This window comes from Panthera uncia (assembly GCF_023721935.1).
Source record: "Panthera uncia isolate 11264 chromosome C1 unlocalized genomic scaffold, Puncia_PCG_1.0 HiC_scaffold_4, whole genome shotgun sequence".
NCBI classification, from domain to species: domain Eukaryota; kingdom Metazoa; phylum Chordata; class Mammalia; order Carnivora; family Felidae; genus Panthera; species Panthera uncia.
The window spans coordinates 54,386,234-54,408,967 of NW_026057585.1; the positions used below are offsets into that span (position 1 = coordinate 54,386,234).

Consider the following 22,734-nt stretch of genomic DNA (forward strand, 5'->3'; position numbering starts at 1 on the left):
CTTGTAGATGGCCATCTTTTTCTTGTTCCCCAATATGACCTTTTCTTTGTTCCTGCATGAAGAGAGAAAGTTCTCTGGTGTTTCTTTTTCTTTTTATAAAGACACCAGTCTTTTTGGCTTAGGGTCTCACCCTAATTTTGTCAGTAGTGTGTTTCGGTAGGCCTTGGAGTGATTAAAAATTGCTTTTTTGGAGCGCCGGTGTGGCTCAGTCGGTTAAGCACCTGACTCTTGATTTTGGTTCAGGTCCTGATCTTGCAACTTGTGAGATCAAGTCCTATGTCGGGCTCTCCACTGACAGCGCAGAGCCTGCTTGGGATTCTCTCTCTCCTGCTGTCTTTACCCCTCTCCTGCTCTCTCAAAAGAAATAAGTATTTTAAGAAATTGCCTTTTTAAAAAGTGTTTTTTGAATTCTCAACATTTCAAATAAATGAGCACTTAACAGTGGGGAAAAAAGCAACCTTTTTTGCAGCTTGGTGCACTTGCATTGAGTATCTGGTGCTCAAATAGTATTTCTTGACAAACTCAAACACGTGTATGTTTGGTTGCCTGGGAGTAGCATAGTATGCGTTTTTTAAGTTTTCATACTGAATGTATGAGAGGTATACATTTAAAAACAGAAAAGAAAAAAAAAATACAACCATGGCAGCCCCTTTGTATAATGGAAGAGCCTTTTGAAACATTAAAGAAAAAAATGAAATGATGTATCTCATTTAAAATATTCTTGTCATGCATTAGTAGCTTTTCTTAATGTGAAGCACACTCGTTGTTTCCTCAAGACTTTTAACCTTTGTTCATCATACTAACAATAGGGATCTTTAAATACTGTCCAAGAATATCATAGAGAAAGTTATTATGCATGAATTTTATGGTGCTAAATTACAAAATAGGATACTCATTTTCTGAATAAGCAGTTAACATTTCTCTTATCTTTGATCCATTTTTGCTTATTTTTATCTGAATCTAAAATTTATATGAAAATGCAAAGGGCTGAAAGGAGGCAGGGAAGTTTTGAAGCAGTTTACAAAACAAAATAGGTATTAATACTTAGTATAAAGCTACAGTAAGCTAATTACCTAAGACAGAATCTAATGAAGACAATATAGCACTGACATACAATTAGAAAATTAGTCCAATGGACTAGGGCTAAAAAATAGACCTATGTGTGTATTTTTGATTTACAATTACAGTGGCACTACAGTAGCCCCCCTCTTCTCCATGTATTCAGTTACCAGTGGTCAACTGCTGTCCAGGCGCAGATGATGATCCTTCTGACTTATCAGAAGATCAGTAATAGCTTAACTCTATGTCACAGTGTCTGTGTTATTTACCTCAGTTGATTTCATACGTAGACATTTTATCAGGTCATATCATTGTAAGGAAAAGGAGGATTAATATAATACAGTAAAGTATTTTGAGAGAGAGAGAGAGAGAGAGAGAGAGAGACTGCATTCGCATATCTTTTATTAAAGTATGTTGTTATAGTTGTTCTGTTTTGTCATTAGTTATTGTTGTTAATCTCTTACTGTGCCTAAAGTATAAATTAAACTTTATCACAGGTAGCGTATGCATTGGAAAAAATATTGTATATATGGGTTTCAGTACTGTCTACAAGGTTTCAGGCATCCATGGGAGGTGTTAGAACATATTTTTTGCAGATAAGGGGAGACAACTATATAGACAGTTGGGAAAGGTAATCTTTTCAATAAATTGGCAGGACAGTTGGATATCTGTGTCTCTCTGTTTCTCTATCTTTCTCTGTCATACAGAGGGAGAAGATGTTTTCAATACATTCACTTGACAAAGCATCTGTATACAGAATGCATAAAGAAGTATAAATAGATGAGGAAAATGCCAAACAAAAAATAGAAACATGGTCCAAAAGAGGGTGTCTGTGTGGTCATAAATAGATGAAGATGCATATTAAAAGTCCAGTGTGATAACAGATACCCACTGAAGTTGCAGAATCAGAAAGAGTGACAGTAACAAGTGTTAGAGAGTTTGTACAGTGGGCTTTGTAGAGGTTGAACCATGTGTAGACAGTATCACCAAAATTTCTATTCTTTTGGCTTCTGGGTTGGGTTCTGCTAAGAGAGACATCAGCAGAAGTCAGAGGATGGAAGAGAGTGAAATCAGTCGTATTTACTTATACCCTTTTACTCATTCCCTGCTAGGTCATGTTGATTGGTTGCCTTCTCCTCCAAAGGCCAGTGTTTCTGTGAAAGCCCCTTGTATACCTGTTCTTTCTCAGTTTTGGTTTACCACTTCTAAGGTCTCCTTTAGGTCAAGGATTGGTAATGACTCCCTGCTATTGTTGTCTCCAGAGAATTGTACTCTCTCTAGTTGTTTTCCTAAATCTTATCGGAATCTTTGTGAATCCCCCTTCATTCAGCTCAACCAAATGCGACTGTGTGTTATCTCCTGTAAAGACTTTGATACTCTCATGACAAAAAAAAAAAATGAACAATGTAGAACAGGGTTTTTATAACCTTGGCACTATTGACATTTTTGTCTGGATAATTCTTTGTTGTCAGAGGCTCTCCTGTACAATGCAGAATGTTTAGCCACAGCCCTGGCCTCTCTACTCACTAAATATCAGTAATATTCCTGCAGTAATGATAACTTAAAATGCTTCCAGACATTTCCAAATGTCCTATTGGGGGAAAAATCATCCTTTATTGAGAATCACTGCTCTAGAGTTTTAGTTAACCTCATGTTACATATTATTCCCTTTTTTTAAATATTTTTAATTAATTCATTTATTTTGAGAGAGAGAGAGAGAGCTAGAGTGTGCAGTCGTGGGGGAGGGACAGAAAGAGGTAGAGAGAGAATCCCAAACAGGCTCCATGCTCAGTGTGGAGCCCAACATGGGGTTTGACCTCACAACTGTGAGATCATGACCTGAGTTGAAATGAAGAGTTGGGTATTTGACTGAGTACCCAGGTGCCCCACATATTATTTTATTCAGCAAATAGTTACTAAGTGTTTACCGTATGTAAGCCAAGTTCTTGGAAATGAAATTAGACATCTTGATTTAAGCATACAGTTATAAAATACATTTTTACATATTCAAATAGTGAAAATTTGTATTTGAGCATTAAAAAGCATGGTTAGATTAATATTTATGACAGGGAAATATACCCATAAAATATGAAGTTGAGAAAGCAGACTACTAAATATACAGTGACACACTTCATTTAAAAAAAAATCCAGTTGGGGCACCTGGGTGGTCCAGTCGGTCAGGCGTCCGACTTCAGCTCGGGTCATGATCTCTCGGCTTGTGGGTTTAAGCCCTGAGCCACGTGTTGGGTTCTGTGCTGACAGCTCAGAGCCTGGAGCCTGCTTTGGATTCTGTGTCTCCCTCTCTCTCTGCTCCTTTCCCACTCACACTCTGTCTCTTTCTCTCAAAAGTAAATAAATGTTAAAAAATAAATCCATTTACCAAGTGCAATTATACATAGACAAAAGTCTAGACGGATAGGCACTGAAACTGTTAATTTTGGTTCTCTCCATGTGGTGGGATTTTGTATGCTCCTGTTCTTCTCTGAAATTTTTAATGTGTTTTCTTAGTTTTTCACATTGAATATATGAAATTACCTAATGGAAGTAGTGGTTGATTTAGACTGAAAGATATACTTGCAAAAGTGTTTCAGAAGGAGGGGTAGCATAGATGGTATAGCACGGATGTAGAAATGTTGAACTAATTGCTTTTTTTCTTAAAGGTTTGAGATTGAAATTGAACCTATTTTTGCAAGTTTGGCTTTATATGATGTCAAGGAAAAGAAAAAGGTAAGATTATATGATTTGAACATAGTCTTTTGTCACATTCCTAGGTTTCAGAAACTTGTTTTCAAGTTGTTTTATAAGTAATAATTTTTTGAGAATTGTTAAACATGATTATTTATTTATTTATTTTTATTAAAGTTTATTTATCGAGAGAGAGAGAGAGAGAGAGAGAATGAGCAGAGGAGAGGCAGAGGGAAAGGGAGAGAGAGAGAATCCCAAGTAGGCTCTGTGCTGACAGCAGAAAGCCCAACTTGGGGCTTGAACTCATGAACTCTGAGATCATAACCTGAGCTAAAACCAAGAGCCAGATGCTTAACTTACTATCCATACAGTTGCCCCTAAATATGGGTCTTTTCAAAAGAAAGTAGAAATTTAATTTATTAAGACTTGTTAAACATATTTTCTTACTATAAAATAGTTTAGTTGATACCCAGTTTTTATTTAATGGAAAGAATTCCAAAAGCAAATAGCAGAAGCAACTTTCTTTAAAATTAAGGAAAAGTTAATACAAGAAAAGCATTTTAGGCAAATAACGTATAAAGGATTAGAATCATTATAAAGTTTTGTTGATGTGATTTAAAAATTCACAGTAGCTAAAAAGATCATTTATATATGCTTGAAGTCTTTTATCTTAAATACTGCTTTAGTTTTACCATTGTATCTTTATTATACTTAGGAGTCTTTCAGAGGGCTATCTCATGCAGCATTTTTAAAATAATGTTTATTTTTTGAGAGGGAAAGAGAGAGAGAGAAAGAAAGAGGGCACAAATAGCGTAGGGGCAGAGAGAGAGGGACTCAGAGAATCTGAAGGAGACTCCATGCTGTCAGTGCAAAGCCTCAGGTGGGGCTTGAAGCCATGAACTGTGAGATCATGATCTGAGCCAAAATTGGATGCTCAAGTGACCAAGCCACCCAGGAGCCCCTCATACAGGATTTCTTAATATTCTAAGCTTAATGTGTGGTAGAAACTAACTACTTTCAGTGACTTCTACTGTCAGCATATTATAGATTTCTGCTGTGGAACTCTGCCCCAGCAACTTGTATTTGCTAAATCAAATTCGCTAAAATATTATTTGTATAATTCTTTTAATTCTCAATTTGAGGTAATTCATCTCAATAATTTCTTTGTGTACTTTATTACAGGTTACATTTCTAATCAAAAGAGCTTGGGATAGAGTTCTTTAGAATATATTTCTTGTATATTTCTCAGATAGTTTTGTATATTTCTTTTTGCTTTTATTTAGACATATAAAGATTGGTCAATGAAATATATGATATACAGTATGTTAGTGTAATGTTATAATATCTGTAATATTTTAAGACTGAGTATGCTTGATATTTGCAAAATGTACAGATTTTAAAATTTAATATGTGAATTTTTATTTTTTTTTTTAGATTTCAGAAAACTTTTATTTTGACCTTAATTCTGAGCAGATGAAAGGATTATTACGTCCCCATGTACCACCTGCTGCCATTACCACTTTGGCAAGATCAGCTATTTTTTCTATCACTTATCCTTCCCAAGATGTTTTTCTTGTAATAAAGGTAAGAGTAATGTTAAATAAATTAGTTTGTTTGTGTAGTGTCTGTATATTTGTCTCCCTATTAATATCACAAGGTTTTTAAGGGTAAGGATTTTATCTTCATGTATTTTTTTTGTCTTAAAACTTCTTAACACAATACTGGATGTAGACTGTAGTCTACCTAAAAAAAACTACCTAAGTTTTTTTTTTTTTTTTTTTTTTTTTTTTGAGTGGGAACTCTATTAGGGTTCTCCAGAGAAACAGATCAGTAGGCTGGAAATACACACACATGTATGTACACACATACAGGTAGAGATTGATTGATTTTAAGGAATTGGCTTGTGTGATTGTGGGGGCTGGCAAATTTGAAATGTGTAGGGCAGGTTGGCAGGCTGGAATTCAGGTAAGAGTTGGTATTGTAGTCTTGAGTCTGAATTGGGCAGCAGACTGGAGACTCAGGCAGGGTTTCTGTGTTGCAGTCTTGAAAATTACTTCTTTGGGAAATTTCCATCTTTGGTCTCAAGGCCTTCACCTGATTGGATGAGGCACACTCACATTGTGGAGAGGGTAGTCTGCCTTACTCTACTGATTTAAAGGCTGATCACCTCTAAAAAATACCTTTACAGCAACATCTAGGTAGGTTTGATCAAATAACTGGGCATTATAGCCTACCCAAGTTGGCATATAAAATTAAGTATCATAGGAGCTTTATTATGATGTTATCACTCAGTTTCTAAATTATATAAATACTAATATCTAAATCATTGAGGTCACGGAACATTATGATTTGACTGTCCTCCAGTTAAGAATAAGGATTACAAACATAGGGAAGAATAAAAAACGAGGCCAACTGTAAAACAGACTCTTAACTATAGAGAACATACTAAGGGTTGCTGGAGGGGAGTTGGACTGAGGGATGGGTTAAATGGGTGACAGGTATTAAGAAGGGCAGTTACTGTGATAAGCACGGGGTGTTTTATATAAGTGATGAATCTCTAAATTCCACTCCTGAAGCTAATATTATCCTATGTATTAAGTGACTGACATTTAAATTAAAAATTTGAAATAAACAAAGCAAAATAAACACAAAAACTGAATAAGGATTATGAATTCTAAAATCTGAATATTATGAAGCTGCTTACCTTAAGTTGAGGAATAATTTACTATAACTTGACCTTGACTTGAAAGAAGCTTAAAATATATTCATTAATCATTTTATCTTTATTTATATAAAATTATAAAAGGTAATGAATTTTACAATAAGGTTATAAAGTGGATTGTCACGGAATGAATCCTGTTTACCCACAGGAATAATGTCCTAATTTGTCGACACATTCCCATTGAATTCAGCTTAAAATAGATCTTAGCTACAATGAATCCTACAAGCACAGATTTAGCAGCAGTGGTCTTCAGAAACTCAGAATAAAGTTCTAAATATTAATACAGTTGAGAAATACTGTATATACACTACCTTTACATGGGAAAATAGTACATTTTCATAAAAATAGAACATATTTAAGGAAACGAGATGAAAAGATACAGCTGATGGTTCGAATATTGACTGCATGAAAATGAGATTATTTAGTGACAAGATTTGGTTGAGAGTGAACAGTTTAGATAGGATTAAGGATAAGAAACATTGTAAATGTTCAATATGAGTAAATAGGGAGATAAATCAATGTACATTCATATGATGGGATACTATGGCAAATAAAACCACTATTTGGAAGAAATTTTTTTTTTTTAATGTTTATTTATTTTTGAGACAGAGAGAGACAGAGCATAAACGGGGGAGGGTCAGAGAGAGGGAGACACAGAATCTGAAACAGGCTCTAGGCTCTGAGCTGTCAGCACAGAGCCCGACGCGGGGCTCGAACTCACGGACCGTGAGATCATGACCTGAGCCGAAGTCGGCCGCTTAAGTGACTGAGCCACCTGGAAGAAATTTTAATGATATAGAAACGCATGTGTGATATAATATTCAGTGAAAAATAAGTCTGGCACAAAACTCTCTATGGAATGATTTCAGTTGTGTAGAATATATATGTACATAAAAATATGTATATACATAGAAAATGACTTCCCTGTAATTTCAAAAAAATGAACAAGTTAAAATATTATTAAAAATTTAAAAGAGGGGCGCCTGGGTGGCTTGGTCGGTTGAGCGTCCGACTTCGGCTCAGGTCACGATCTCGCGGTGGGTGGGTTCGAGCCCCGCGTCAGGCTCTGTGCTGACAGCTCAGAGCCTGGAGCCTGTTTCGGATTCTGTGTCTCCCTCTCTCTGTGACCCTCCCCCGTTCATGCTCTGTCTCTCTGTCTCAAAAATAAATAAACGTTAAAAAAAAAAATTTAAAAAAAAATTTAAAGGAGATGTATTTAGGAGGTTTTGCTAAATCACTTTGGTGCAGCAGGATGTTTTTGTTTCTTGAGAGGAAAAATGCCATTGATCTGTGTATTGGTGAGCTACTGCTATTCAAGAACAGAAAGAGAAAATCCCAGTGGCATGCAACAACAAACGTTTGTTTAGATCATGCATCCAAGTTGTCTGGTGGTCAGTTGATGTAGGTTGTACTCTCCTCGAGGTGGCTGTGCTCCTGAAACTGTCTTTTGGTTGGTTGGGGCTCATTTGATTCAGCTGGAGCTGTACTTCTTTGTGTATTGCTTTTCTAGCAGGCTAGCTTGGTTTATTCTCATGGTAATTGCAGAAATGCCAAAGAGCAGACCCCCCTGCACAGGCACTTTTCAAGCCCTTGGTTGCATCACACAGGCTAACATTGTATTGGCCAAGACAAATCATATGACAGAACACAAAAGCAAGAAGTTAGGATATATACTTGGCGTCTTTATTCAGAGGAATTCCAGTGTCAGGGAGCAGTGAGGGGGGTAAAGGAAGGGTGAAGAATTGGGGCTATTAAGTGCAATCTATCACTGTCTGAGATACGGGAATTCTGGCTCAGCCAGGATTAGGTCTTCCTTGCTCATTTTTGTGTCCTGTTTATTAGCATACTTTCTGGTAAATAGGTGAAGGGGTAATATCATTGTGTTTGGATTATTGTTTATGGAAGACTGACATTTTAGAGAACAAAAACAAAGCTCTTTGAAAGAAACCCACAAATAGATGAAGAAAAACGTGGGTTACAATAAGGTAATGATAACAAAATAAGCTTAATTTAATTTAATTTTTTATTGAGGTGTGACATAATTACAGAAAATACACAAAAGTCATAAATACATGATTTAATGAATTATCCCCAAATAAATGCATTATGTTACCACCCACCCATGTTAAGAAACAAAACGTTACTAGAATCCCAGAAACTGCCCATGTACCATTCACCGCTCCTTTTTTTTTCCCTCAAAATTTTTGCTTGTTTTTGAACACTATGTTAATAGGATCCAACATTATATATATTTTGTGACTTGCTACATGATTGTGTGATTATACTGCTGTATGCAACAGTTTTAAGTTCATTTACATTGCTGGAACTCCTGGGTGGCTCAGTTGGTTAAGCGTCCGACTTCAGCTCAGGTAATGATCTCAAAGTTCATGGGTTTGAACCCCATGTCGGGCTCTGTGCTGACAGCTCGGAGCCTGCAGCCTGCTTCAGATTCTGTGTCTCCTTCTGTCTCTCTGTCCCTCTGTCTGCTCATGCTCTGTCTCTTTCTCTCAGAAATAAATAAACATTAAAAGATAATAAAAATAAAATTCTTTACATTGTTGTTTAGTATTGTATGAATATATCATAATTCATTTTACTGATGATAGACATTTTGGTTAATTTAATTTCGTGGTTTTTATCAGAAATTCTGTAAATATTTGCATTCCATGAGGATAGACATATGCATACATTTGTATTTAGTTTATTCTTGGGAGTAGAATTGCTAAGTCACAGAATATTTGTATGTCAGATTTGGTAGATGTTACCAAATAAATGTTTTCAGTCTCTGTGACAGTTGCATTCCCACCAGCAGTGAATAAGAGTTTCAGCTAGTCATACTTGATATTTATCAGTTTTTTTAAAAATTGAAGTATAAAATATGTACAATGAGATATTTACAAATCTGGAGTAAACAGCTTGGTGAATTCTTCCATGTGTATTTGCCTGTGTAATCACTCTTGAGCTCAAGTCATAGAATATTTCCATTGCGTTATTACTCTGGAGGGTTCTTGTGTTTCTCTTTCTAGTGACTACCCCTGCCCTTCTAGATAACTAGTATTCTAACTTCTGTCACCATTGTTAGCTTTTCTTCTTCTTGAAGTTCATATGAAAGGAAGCATAACAATGAGTCTTCTGTGCCTGGCTTCTTTCACTCAATATAATGGCTGTGAGAGTCCTCCATAGGAGGAGAGCCACCTAGGTGCCCCTAGAGCCTTTTTTGGTTCCACTGGTCTATTTGTCTTTTCTTGGTACCACCACTATACTGTTTTCATTATTGTAGCTTTATAATAAGTGGTGTATTTTTTTTCCAGCTTGACTTTTTACATTTTTGTGTAAATTTTTACTTGTCAGTCTCTTCAACCCCTCAGTATAGGCATGCTCTCTCTTTCTCTCAAGAAATAATGTACTGAGATGTTGACTGGCGTTGCATTAAATATATAGATCAATTTGAGAAAGTTGACATCTTTAAACTATTGTTTTTCAGTCAATGAACATGATATATTCCTTCATGTTTTTAGGTCTTTTCCTCTCATATATTCTTGGTGATTTGATATTTTTGATTATATTATAAATGGTATCACTTAACATTTTTCATTTTAAATTATAATACAAAATTTCGTTTGTCACTGGTATATAGAAATTGTTTTCTTTGTAAGCTTTGTTTACAATTAGCAGTATGCACAGGGTGTCCATCTTTATTAATTTTTACATACTTAACTTATGTACATCTAGATCAAGATGTACAATATTAGCAAATGGCCTTCTTTGTGCCCTTTCCTACTATACTGACTTTTACCATATCTTGGCCTCTTTTGAAACTTCATAGGAAAGGAATCGTATAGTATAAATTCTTGTCTCTGGTATTCTAAAGAATTATGTTAAGATTCATCTAGGCTTTTTGTGTGTAGCAGTAGTTGTTTTTTATCCTATATAATATTCTGTTATATGAATATATCACTGTTTTTCCATTCTCATTGTTGGACATTGGGTTTATTTCTACAACCGGTTTCCCTACATGGATATTCCAATTTTTACTCTTTTCAACAGTTTTTGAGAATATCAGCTGCTCCATTTCCTTCTTAACACTTGCTATCATTGGATTTTATTGTATTTGACATTTAAATTTTATTAATTTTGCTTTATATTCTGGTTTGTATTTTATTTCTGATATGTTTGTCATGTTATATCAATTTTTTTAAGAGTTTATTTTTAAGTAATATCCACATCCACTATGGGGCTTGAACACACAACCCCAGGTCCAAGAGTTCCATGCTCCACTGACCTAGGCAGTCAAGCGCCCCTCAATTTTAGTCTATATTCTGTGATGACTAAGAATGTTGAGTGATTTATTGGCTGTTTGGATATTCTGTTTTATGAAGTACTTATTCAAATAGCTCATTTTTAACTTGTTTGTAAGTGATTTTTAATATAAAAAACATGAATTTTAAGTATATGTAGGATACATATGTTTCAAGTGAAAAAATATATACACTTGTGTAATCCTATCCATTTTATTGGATTATTTTTATTTTATTTTATTTGTAAGAGTTTTTTGTCCTCCACTTGCTAATTTGAAGTATCAACTTTATATGTGCTAAATTCCTTCAAGGAATTATCACAATTCCTACAAATCAGGTATGCTTGATTTGGTTTCTGGACTTTCACCCTATTTTATTTACGTTTCTTTTCTTTTTGAAAATATTAAGTTATATAGGGTTAACGTGAGACATTAAATTAGAAGTGGAGAAAAAAATTAGAAGTAGAAACTGTTGTATTGGTCACTCAATACTGTTTTGTGAGTTTTTTTTACTTTTTTTTTTTTTTTTTTAGTGTTTACTTACCTATGTTGAGAGAGAATGTGTGCACAAGCAGGGCAGGGGCAGAGACAGAGAAAGAATCCCAAGTAGGCTCCACACTGTCAGTGCAGAGCCTGAAGTAGGGTTTGATCTCATAAACTGTGAGATCATGACTTAAGCCGAAATCAAGAGTTGGACACTCAACCAATTGAGCAATTTTAAAAAAATTATTAATTCTTCACATTGATATTATATTAGATGACTTTTTCTCCTCTTATCAGATTTTGCCAACCACCAGTTTGCTCTCTTTCTATGAAATTTGACCTCATATACTTCATATGAATGGAATCATATGGTATTTGGTTTTTGTTTTTGTGTGTGACTGGCTTATTTTACTTAGTATAATGTCTTCAAGGTTCATCAAGGTTGTAGCTTGTTTTAGGATTTCTCCCTTTTAAAGGCTGAATAATACTCCATTGTATAATATTTAATATATATATATGTTTGTCCACTCATCTCTTTTTTTTCAGTTTGTCATAACCTATTTACCTAACTTTATTTTTTTATTATTTTTTAAAATATGAAATTTATTGTCAAATTGGTTTCCATACAACACCCAGTGCTCATCCCAACAAGTGCCCTCCTCAGTGCCCATCACCCACTTTCCCTTCCCTCCCACCCCCCATCAACCCTCAGTTTATTATCAGTATTTAAGAGTCTCTTATGGTTTGCCTCCTTCTCTCTCTGTAACTCCCCACCCCCCTTTTCCTCCGCCCTGGTCTTCTGTTGAGTTTCTCAGGATCCACATATGAATGAAAACATATGGTATCTGTCTTTCGCTGTATTACCTATTTCACTTAGCATAACACTCTCCAGTTCCATCCACTTTGCTACAAAAGGCCAGATTTCACTCTCATTGCCAAGTAGCATTCCATTGTGTATATAAACCAGAATTTCTTTATCCATCCGTCAGTTGATGGACATTTAGGCTCTTTCCATAATTTGGCTATTGTTGAAAGTGCTGCTATAAACATTGGGGTACAAGTGCCCCTATGCCTCAGCACTCCTGTATCCCTTGGGTAAATTCCTAGCAGTGCTATTGCTGGATTATAGGGTAGATCTATTTTTAATTTTTTGAGGAACCTCCACACTGTTTTCCAGAACGGCTGCACCAGTACGCATTCCTACCAACAGTGCAAGAGGGTTCCCGTTTCTCCACATCCTCTCCAGCATCTGTAGTCTCCTGATTTGTTCATTTGAGCTACTCTGACTGGCGTGAGGTGATATCTGAGTGTGGTTTTGATTTGTATTTGCCTGATGAGGAGTGATGTTGAGCATCTTTTCATGTGTCTGTTAGCCATCTGGACGTCTTCTTTGGAAAAGTGTCTATTCATGTCTTCTGCCCATTTCTTCACTGGATTATTTGTTTTTCGGGTCCACACATCTCTTGGTAGACATTTGGGTCGCTTCTGCCTTTTGGCTTTGTGAATAGTGCTGCTATGAACATGAGTGTACAAATAATGGTTTACATTTTGCTTTTGATTCTATTGGATATATACTTAAAAATAGATTTTCTGTGTTGTGTGGTAATTCTATTTTTAATTTTTTGAGGACCCTCTGTATAGTTTTCCATAATGGATGTACCATTTTCATAATCACCAATAGTGCACATGAGTTCCAGTTTTTATGTATCCTTGCCAATACTTGTTATTTTTTGTTTTATTGATTGTAGCCATCTTGATGGCTATCAAGTGATAATCTCATTGTATTTTGATTTGCATTTACCTTATGATTAGTTATGTAGAGGATCTTTTCATATCCTGTTAGCCATTTTTGTATCTTCTTTGGAAAAATGTCTATTCAAGTCCTTTGCCATTTAAAAATCAGATTAAAGTAAAACCTTGGATTGTAATTTGTTCTGTGAGTGTTCTGCAAAACAAACATTTCTAATAAATTTTAACTTGATAAATGAGCAATGTCTTGCAATATGAGTTGTACATGACGCTGAACGTCACATGATCACAGCTGAGCCAGTGTTTCTTGAAATTTGCTTTGATATCTGAGTGCTTTGGATTACAAGCATATTTCCAGAACAAATTATGCTTGCAAACCAAGGCTTACTGTATTTATTTTATTGTTGAGTTGTAGAACTTAAAAAAATTATTCTGGATATTAACTCCTTATTAGATACATTATTTGTATATATTTTTTTATTTGTTGCCCTTTCACCTTGATTATGTCTGTGATGCACAAAGTTTTAATGTGGCCCAATTTCTGTATTTTGCTTTTGTTATCTGTATTTTTCTGCATCAAATCCAAGAAAACATTGCCATATCCAGTGTCATGAAGATTCTCTTTTTTTCTGTTAAGAGTTATATAATTTTAGGTTCACATTTAGGTCTTTGATCCATTTTGTGTTAATTTTTGTATATGATAGAGAGTAAAGACTTTATTCTTTTGCATTTGTATATATGATTTAAGAAAAAAAATTTTTTTTTAATTTTTAAAAATGTTTTTATTTATTTTTGAGACAGAGAGAGACAGAGCATGAGCAGGGGAGGGGCAGAAAGAGAGGGAGACACAGAATTTGAAGCAGGCTCCAGGCTCTGAGCTGTCAGCACAGAGCCCGACGTGGGGCTTGAACTCACAGACTGCGAGATCATGACCTGAGCTGAAGTCGGACGCTTAACCGACTGAGCCACCCAGGCACCCCCAAGAAAAAATTTTTTTAATGTTTATTTTTGAAAGAGAGAGAGAGTCAGAGCACGAGTAGGGGAGGGACAGAGAGAGGGAGACACGGAATCTGATGCAGGCTCCAGGTTCCGAGCTGTCAGCGCAGAGCCTAATGCGTGGCTTGAAGTCATGAGCCATGAGACCTTAACCTGAACCGGAGTCAGACACTTAACTGACTGAGCCACCCAGGTGCCCCATGGATACATGGTCTTTTAAACACCATTAATTCTTTTGCATTTGGGTATATGGTTTTTTAAACACCATTTGTTGAAAAGACTGTCCTTTCCCCATTGAATGGCCTTGGCAGTCTTGTTAAAAATCATTTAGCCTGGGGCTCCTGGGTGGCTCAGTTGGTTAGGCATCCAACTCTTGATTTCACCTCAGGTCATGATCTCATGGTCGTGAGATTGAGCCCCCTTATTGGGCTCCACACTGAGCATGGACCTGCTTAAGATTTTCTCTCTCTTTCTCTGTTGGCCCCTACCCTATGCACATTGCCTCTCTCTCTCAAAATAACTAAATAAATATTAACAAAATATTATTTAACCACATATATGAGGGTTTATTTCTGGACTGTATTCTGTTCCATTCATCTATATGTATGTCTTTATGGCAGTATCATATATATATTTTTTATTACTGTAGCTTTGTATTGTTTTGAAGTCTGGAAGTATGAGACTTATAACTCTGTTCCTTTTTTAAAGGTTTGTTTTGATTGTTCAGGGTTCTTTGAAATTTCACAGGAATGTTACGGTGAATTTTATTATGTCTACAAAAAAAATCTTTGAGATTTTCATAGGAATTGCATTAAATCTGTAGATTGCTTTGCATAGAATTGGCCTCTTAATATCAATTTAGTCTTCCAGTTCATGAATATAGGATATCTTTCCATTTGTTTATGTCTTCTTTAATTTTTTTTTTTTTTTAACCAATGTTCTATGGTTTTCAGATTCTATATCATTCACCCTTTTGGTTAAGTTAATTTCTCAGTATATGTTTCCTTGCTATCTAGAAGAAGAGTGCTTTGATGAAACTTTTGTAAGCTGAAATTTTATAAAGTGACAAAGCAATTAACATTAATTTATATGGAAAAGTATTTGAATGTTCTTAGACGCAAAAAATAACTCTCTCAGTCTTTCATGATGCCTTTGGACATATCTTGCCAACAGATGCACAAAATAAATTGAGATAAAGGACAGATGCTCATAGACACAGTGCAGAACTATGGTGGTTTGATGCTGAGATACTGAGTTGTAATTCCCAGGGAAGGAGCTTGGCAGTGCCACTGTTGTTGCCCCGGGTGTGTGCTGCCTGTATTTGCAAAGCATATGCTGAATGTTATTTTTACTTTCTCCTTTTTTTGTAAAAGTGAAAATCCTCTTCAGATTTCTTTCAGTTAGCAAAAACAGGTAGTAATGTAGGTCTTTGTAAGATCAAAGTAGCATAATGTTAGCTTTCTAAAAGTGGGGAATACCTTAATTTTTTTTCTTTTTGATATTATTGTAAGTGAAATTGTGTTTTTAATTTTCTTACAGATTTTTCATTATTAGTATTTAGAAATGTAATTGATTTTTGCATATTGATTTTGTATCTGCAACTATGCTGAATTTATTTATTAGTTCTAATCATTTGTGTGTGTGTGTGTGTGTGTACTATAAAGGTTTTCTGAACAAAAGGTCATGTCTGCAAACACATATTTTTTCTCTTTCTTTTCAAATTTGGACTCATTTTTTTTTCTTTTTCTTGCCTTATTGCTTTGGCTCAGACTTCCAGTACTTTTTTGAATAGAATTGGTAAAAGTGAGCATCCTTATCTTGTTCCTAATGTTAGAGGAAAAACTTCCAGCCTTTCACCATTGAATATGATGTTAGCTGTGGTGTTTTCATATATGGTCTTTATTATGTTGAGGTAGTTTTCTTGTATTCTTAGTTTGTTGAATGTTCCTAGCATGAAAGGGTGCTGAATTTTGCCCAGCTATTTTTCTGTATCAATTGAGATGATCATGTGTTTTTTTTTCCTGTCATTCTGTTAATGTGGTGTATTACCTTGATTGATTTTTTTTTTATGTTAAACCATCCTCACATTCCAGTCTGATTACTTTTTTTTTTAAGCTTAATTAGTCTTTACTGTTTTATTTTTTGACAGTTAGAAAAAGTCCTACAGCAAGGTGACATCGGAGAGTGTGCAGAACCATATATGATTTTTAAAGAAGCAGATGCCACAAAGGTAGAGTATCATGCCTCTCATTTTTCCCACCTGTATAGTCATATAGTCCCTCCCAATGCTCCCCCAGTCCCTGAACCCAACACTAAATAACCTCTCATTTCCCAAGTTATTATTTGGGAGAATTATGAAGCATATTAAAGAATTTAACTACTAATTCATTATTTTCTATTGGACTACCTGCTTTCTTACTTTCTTCTTTTTTTGTCACTTAGCTTTTTTCATATGCTGTGTTATTCTTTAAAATCTCCTTTACCCCCAAACTAAGTGACTCCTGACTTTTTTTTCCTTGGAGAGAACTAAGTTAATTTCATTTCATTCCTAAGTATTACAATTTTCAAAAATAGTATTTTTCATAAAATAGTGATATTGGTAATAAAAGGTTTTTTTAAAGTTCATTTATTTTGAGAGAGAGAGAGAGAAAGCATTTGCACATGAGCGTGGGAGGGGCAGAGAGAGAGAGGGAGAGAGAGAATCCCAAGCAGGTTCTGAGCTGTCAGCCTGAAACCTGATGCAGGGCTTGATCCTATGAACCGTAAGATCATGACCTGAGCTGAAATCATGAGTCAGAAGCTTACCCGAATGAGCTGCCCAGGTGCCCCATATAGTATAATTTTTTATAGTAAGATAGCAGTACTCTGGGGCTCTGTCTAGCTGCTGATAATTAAGGAATGCCACCGATAATTAAGGAATATGGTAAAAACAGAAAATACTATCTCCCTTTTGCCATCAGATGACTAATTTTTAGAATTTGGGTCCACATATAAAGCAAAAGCAATTGATACAAAGTTGGTACCAAATTTCAGGTACCCTGAGTTAGCTACAAGAATAACAGATGATTGAATACATGATTTAATAGTTGAAACATCCAGGAGTATGCTTGAGGAATACTCGATAAGTTACCAAAATCTAGAATATGTTTTGCTTTCTATTTTTGTGAAATTTGGAACAGTAACTGAGCCTTTTCTGCTAATATAGGTAGAACTGAGTACATGATACTCTCCTCTGATCCCTGGCTTGCTGGTTGAAATTAGGGTTCACGTATTCTATAACCTTTCCCCGGGTTGTCATTTTTTAAATTTGCTGTTGTGTGGAGCTCATAATTACAATAGCAGCTTATTACATGCCTACATAAGCTGATAGAATCAAGTATACTTGATATCTAGGCTTTTAAAGCAATCACCTATTTTGGAGGTATAATATATACAGCAATAAACAGCGCTAACATTTAGTTATCCGTCCATCTTATCCCAGGCCTGACTCTCAAGGTAGGGCTCTATTGTTAGTGTATATATACCTTGACGACATCCTGTATGGAAAGAGTATGTAAGATATTTGGTGTAGATTTTTACTTTTGGACCATTAGTTGGCTATTGCAGGTTACCTTAGTGTTTGTTTCAGGGATAGCCTAAAAGTTGGGCCAGCTTCAGGATGTCTTCCAGATAGGCACATACTGTTTGGACCATCAGTCTGTTTCTAGGGTTTAGTCTTTTTGCAATATTTTTTTTTGTTTGCTTCTTTTATTACAGTTCTGGTCTTATATGTTATTAGCCTATTTGTACCCCCAATCCCACTTTACCTCACTCCTTCTCTTGCCATAAGGATTATTTCAAAATGGCTCAACTGCTCCCATCTTTTTCAGAGTAGTACAATTTAGTAAGTTTAACCTAGAATATTCTGTAGTTAGCAGTTGCTGACTTGAACATGGTTATGTTTCTTTTCATAAAATAGTACTTGTAATACGTACACATGTTTGACACTTGCTCTACGTTCTTTCCTACCAAAATGAGATAATCACGAAAATAAATTTGAAAGACTTACTCTACACATACATTTATAGAATGGGTTAAAATTATTTAGTGGTTAAGATAATACAGTGCTAATTGATCTCTGAAAGGTATAGATTATTCTTCCATCTTTGTTGAGAATTGAGAATTCCTAAGCTGTCTTTTTATATACAATGGAGTAGTCTTTGATTCATTTCTTTCGAGCATAATCATATAATGTATAAAGTTTTGTTTTGCAGAATAAGGAAAAATTGGAGAAGCTGAAAAGTCAAGCTGATCAGTTTTGTCAAAGACTTGGGAAATATCGCATGCCTTTTGCTTGGACTGCAATCCATTTAATGAATATTGTTAGCAGTGCGGGGAGTTTGGAAAGAGATTCTACAGAGGTGGAAATAAGCACTGGAGGTAAGAGTGTTTTATATAAAATATTTCTAAATGTTTAATTTTTCTTTTTTTTATATAGGCTTGTTTTATTTATAGACTTTACAGTGTTGTGAGGCATAAAAGGGTTTTCTTTTTTTTCCTTTTTTTCCCCACAGCTTTATTGAGATGCAATTCCTATACTATACAATTCACCCATTTAAAGTGTATAATTTATTGTTTTGTTTGATATATTCACAAGGTTCTGCAACCATCACCACAGTCTTAATTTTGGAACACTTTTGTATTCATTAGTAACCCTCCATTCTCCCCCAGTCCACAAACCCAATCCTAAACAACCTCTGATCTCCTTATAAGGTCTGTATGGATTTGCCTATGCTGGACATTTCATATCAATAGAATTATACAATATACAGTCTTTTGTGACAAGCTTCTTTCCCTTAGTATAATGTTTTATTTTATTATTATTATTTTTTAATATTTTGTTTATTTTTGAGAGAGAGAGAGAGAGAGAGAGAGAGAGACAGAGTGCGAGTGGGGGAGGGGCAGAGAGAGGGAGACACAGAATCTAAAGCATACTCTAGGCTCTGAGCCATCAACACAGAACCCGACACGGGGCTCAAACCCATGAACCAGGAGATCATGACCTGAGCTGAAGTTGGACACTTAACTAAGTGCCCCAGGCGCCCCTCACTTAGCATAATGTTTTAAAAGTTCATCCATGTTGTAGCATGTGTCACTATTTAATTTCTTTTTATTGCCAAATAATAGTCCATTGTGTGGATATACCACATTTTATTTATCCATTCATCAGTTGATGGACCTTTGAGTCGTTTAAACTTTTTGTTTAGTATGAATAATGCTGCAGTTAATGTTCAGGAACAAGCTTTTGTATGGGCATGTTTTCATTTTTTGGGACATATACTAGAAATTGTTGGATATTAGTGACAATTCTATATTTCACGTTTTGAAGAACTATCAGGTTGTTTTCCAGTGTTGCTGCACCATTTAAAATTCTTCTAGTAGTGTGTGAAGGTTCCAATTTCTCCATATCTTTGCGAACACTTTTATTATTTGGCCCTTTGATTACAGCCATCCTAGTGTAGGCAAAGAGGTTTGTCATTGTGGTTTAGGATTTGCTTTTCCTTGATATTTAATGATCTTGAGTATAATTTTATGTGCACTGGTTATGTGTATACTTTCTTTGAAGAAATATGTAGTCATGTCTTTTGCTCATTTTTTTAATGTTTTTGTTTTATCTAGTGGATGCTCATTTTTTATGTGGCTTTTTAATATTCTTTTTTTTGAAGTTTATTAAAAAAATTTTTTTTAACATTCATTTATTTTTGAGAGAGAGAGAGGCAGAGTGTGAGCAGGGGAGAGGCAGAGAGAGAAGGAGACACAGAATCTGAGGCAGGCTTCAGGCTCTGAGCTGTCAGCATAGAGCCTGATGTGGGGCTCACACTCACAAACCATGAGATCATGACCTGACTGAGCCACCCAAACACCCCTAAGTTTATTTATTTTGAGAGAGAGAGAGAGAGAGAGTGAGCGCACACATGCGCAAGCTGGGGAAGAGCAGAGAGAGAATCCCAAGCAGTCTCTATGCTGTCATTACAGAGTCCCATGAGGGGCTTGAACTCATGAACTGTGAGATCATGCCCTGAGCCAAAATCAGGAGTCAGATGCATAAGTGACTGAGCCACTCAGGTGCCCCGCTTTTTTATATTCTTGTCTTTGAATTTAAGAGTTCTTTATGTATTCTGGATACAAATCTTTTATCTTTTTTTCTTATTATTTTTTTCTTATTATTTTTAATTTACATTAAAAATGTAAATTAAGTTAGTTAACATATAGTGCAATAATGATTTCAAGAATAGAATTTAGTGATTCATCACTTACATATAACACCCAGTGCTCATCTCAGCAAGTGTTCTCCTTAATGCCCCTTGCCCAACAAATCTTTTATCTAATAAAGGACTTGCAAATATTTTCTCCCAGTCTGTGGGGTTTTTGTTTTTTTTTTTTTTTTTGGTTTTTTTTTTTCCTCTTTTAATGCTGGTGTTTGTAGCATAGAAATTTAAAAAAAATTGTTTTTTTCACGTTTATTTTTGAGAGATAGATAGAGACAGAGCATGAATAGGGGAGAGGCAGAGAGAGAAGGAGACACAGAATCCAAAGCAGCCTCCAGCTGCCGAGCCGTCAGCACAGGGCCCGATGCAGGGCTCAAATCCACGGGACCGTGAGATCATGACCTGAGCTGAAGTCAGACACTCAACTGACTGAGCCACCCTGGTGCCCCTGTAGCATAGAAATTTTAAATTCATTTTCTCTGTTCTTTTGTTGCTTGTGCTTTTGGAGTCCTATCTAAGAAAGCATTACCTAACTCAAGATCAGAAAGATCTGTTTGTATGTTTTTGTCTAAGAGTTCTATAGGTATAGCTCTTACATTTAGGTATAATCCATTTTGGGTTACTTTTTTTTTACATGGTGAGAGGTAGGGGTCCAATATTATTCTTTTAATGTAGCTGTTGAGTTGTCCCAACACCTATTTGCTAGGAAGACTATTCTTTCTCCAGCAAATGGTCTTGTCATTCTTGTTGGAAATTAGTTCACGGGACATCTGGGTGGCTCAGTTGGTTAAGCATTTGACTTTGGCTCAGGTCATGGTCTCACTGTTTGTGAGTTCAAGCCTCGTGTAGGGCTCTGTGCTGACAGCTGAGATCTGGTAGCCTGCTTCAGATTCTGTGTCTCCCTCTCTCTCTGCCCGTCCCTGGTTGGTGCTCTCTCTTTTAAAAATAAATATTAAAAAAAAAAAAGAAAGAAAGAAAATTGGTCTATGATAGATGTATGGGTTTAATTCTGGACTCAATTCTATTCCATTGATTTTTATGTCTAAGCTCATGGTAGTACTATTCTGTGTTCATTTTTTTGGCTTTGCAGTAAGTTTTGAAATTGGGAAGAGTGGTCCTCCAACTCTACAACTTTATTATTTTATTTACAGATTTGTGTGTGTGTGTCCCTATTTTGGGCCCTTGTAGTTTTATTTTTGAGAGAGACAGAGACAGAGCGCAAGCAGGGGAGGGGCAGAGAGAGAGGGAGACACAGAATCCAAAGCAGGCTCCAGGCTCTGAGCTGTCAGCACAGAGCCCAATGTGGGCCTCAACCCATGAATCTTGAGATCTGCTTAACTGACTGAGACACCCAGGCGTCCTTGGGCCCTTGTAGTTTAATATGTAGTTTAGAATCAGCTGTAAATTTCTGCACAAAGGTAGCTGGAATTTTGATAGACATTACATTAAATCTATAAATCATTTTGGGGAGTGTTGCCCTCTTAACAATATTAAATCTCCCAATACATGGAATGTTTTTCTGTATATTGAGATCTTAACATTTTTTTCAATGTTTTATAGTTTTCAGTGTACAAGTCTTTGCCTTTCTCCTGTTAAATGCATACCCAATTGTTTTATTGTTTTTATGATATTTTTAATGGAATTTTTTTCTTAATTTCAGTTTTAGAATGTTCATTTCTTATGTATATAATATTGACTTGAATATTGATTATGTGCTTTGAAACCATTTGAACATGTTTATTAATTGCAGTGGTTTTTTTTTCCTCTTTTGGATTCTTTAACATTTTCTATATACAAGATATTGCCCTCTGCAAATAATAAAAGGTTTACTGTTTCTTTTTCAATCTGGATGACTTCTTTTTCTTTTCTAACAATCTTAACTAGAACCTTCTATACTATATTAAATAGAAGTGACAGGAGTGTTCCTACCCTTGGGGGGCAATGCATTCAGTTCCTGACCTTGGCGGGGAGATGCATTCAGTCTTTTATCATCAAGTATGATGTCTACTGTAGGTTTTTCATAAATGTAGTTTAGTAGATTGGTGAAATTCCCATCCATTCCTAACTCTTTGAGTATTTTTATCATCAAAAGATGTTGGATTTTGTCAAATGCATTTTTTGCTTTTGAATTGACTTGTATGGTTTTTGTCCTGTGTTCTTTTAGTAGGGTGTATTGCATTAATAGACTGGATTTTAGAGGTTAAACTAATCTTACATTTTTCGGAGAATTCCCACTTGGTCATGGTATATAATTTTTTTGTAGATGTTAGAATATGTTTCCCAATATTTTGTTTAGTATTTTTCTTCTATATTCATAAGGGATATTGGTCTGTAGTTTTTCTTTCTTGTGAAATAAATCTCTGTCTGGTTTTGGTATCAGAGTAACACTGGCCTCAGAATGAGTTGTGAATTATTCCTTTTTTTATAAATTTTATTTTGGAGGAGTTTGTGAAGGATTGGTATCTGTTTTTTTTAAAAAATCAGAAGAATTCACT

The 22,734-nt window shown here is 35.3% G+C and overlaps 1 protein-coding gene across 6 annotated transcripts in view; it reads left to right on the forward strand.

The window, feature by feature from the left end:
- DOCK7 (dedicator of cytokinesis 7) overlaps positions 1 to 22,734 on the forward strand; it is a 227,697-nt gene that overhangs the window by 46,618 nt on the left and 158,345 nt on the right. For all 6 annotated transcript variants that reach the window (XM_049618558.1, XM_049618551.1, XM_049618554.1 and 3 more), the window contains 4 exons: positions 3,720 to 3,786; positions 5,179 to 5,328; positions 16,141 to 16,221; positions 18,245 to 18,410. In XM_049618558.1, the coding sequence (XP_049474515.1) occupies positions 3,720 to 3,786; positions 5,179 to 5,328; positions 16,141 to 16,221; positions 18,245 to 18,410 (464 nt within the window). The remainder of the gene's footprint in view (positions 1 to 3,719; positions 3,787 to 5,178; positions 5,329 to 16,140; positions 16,222 to 18,244; positions 18,411 to 22,734) is intronic.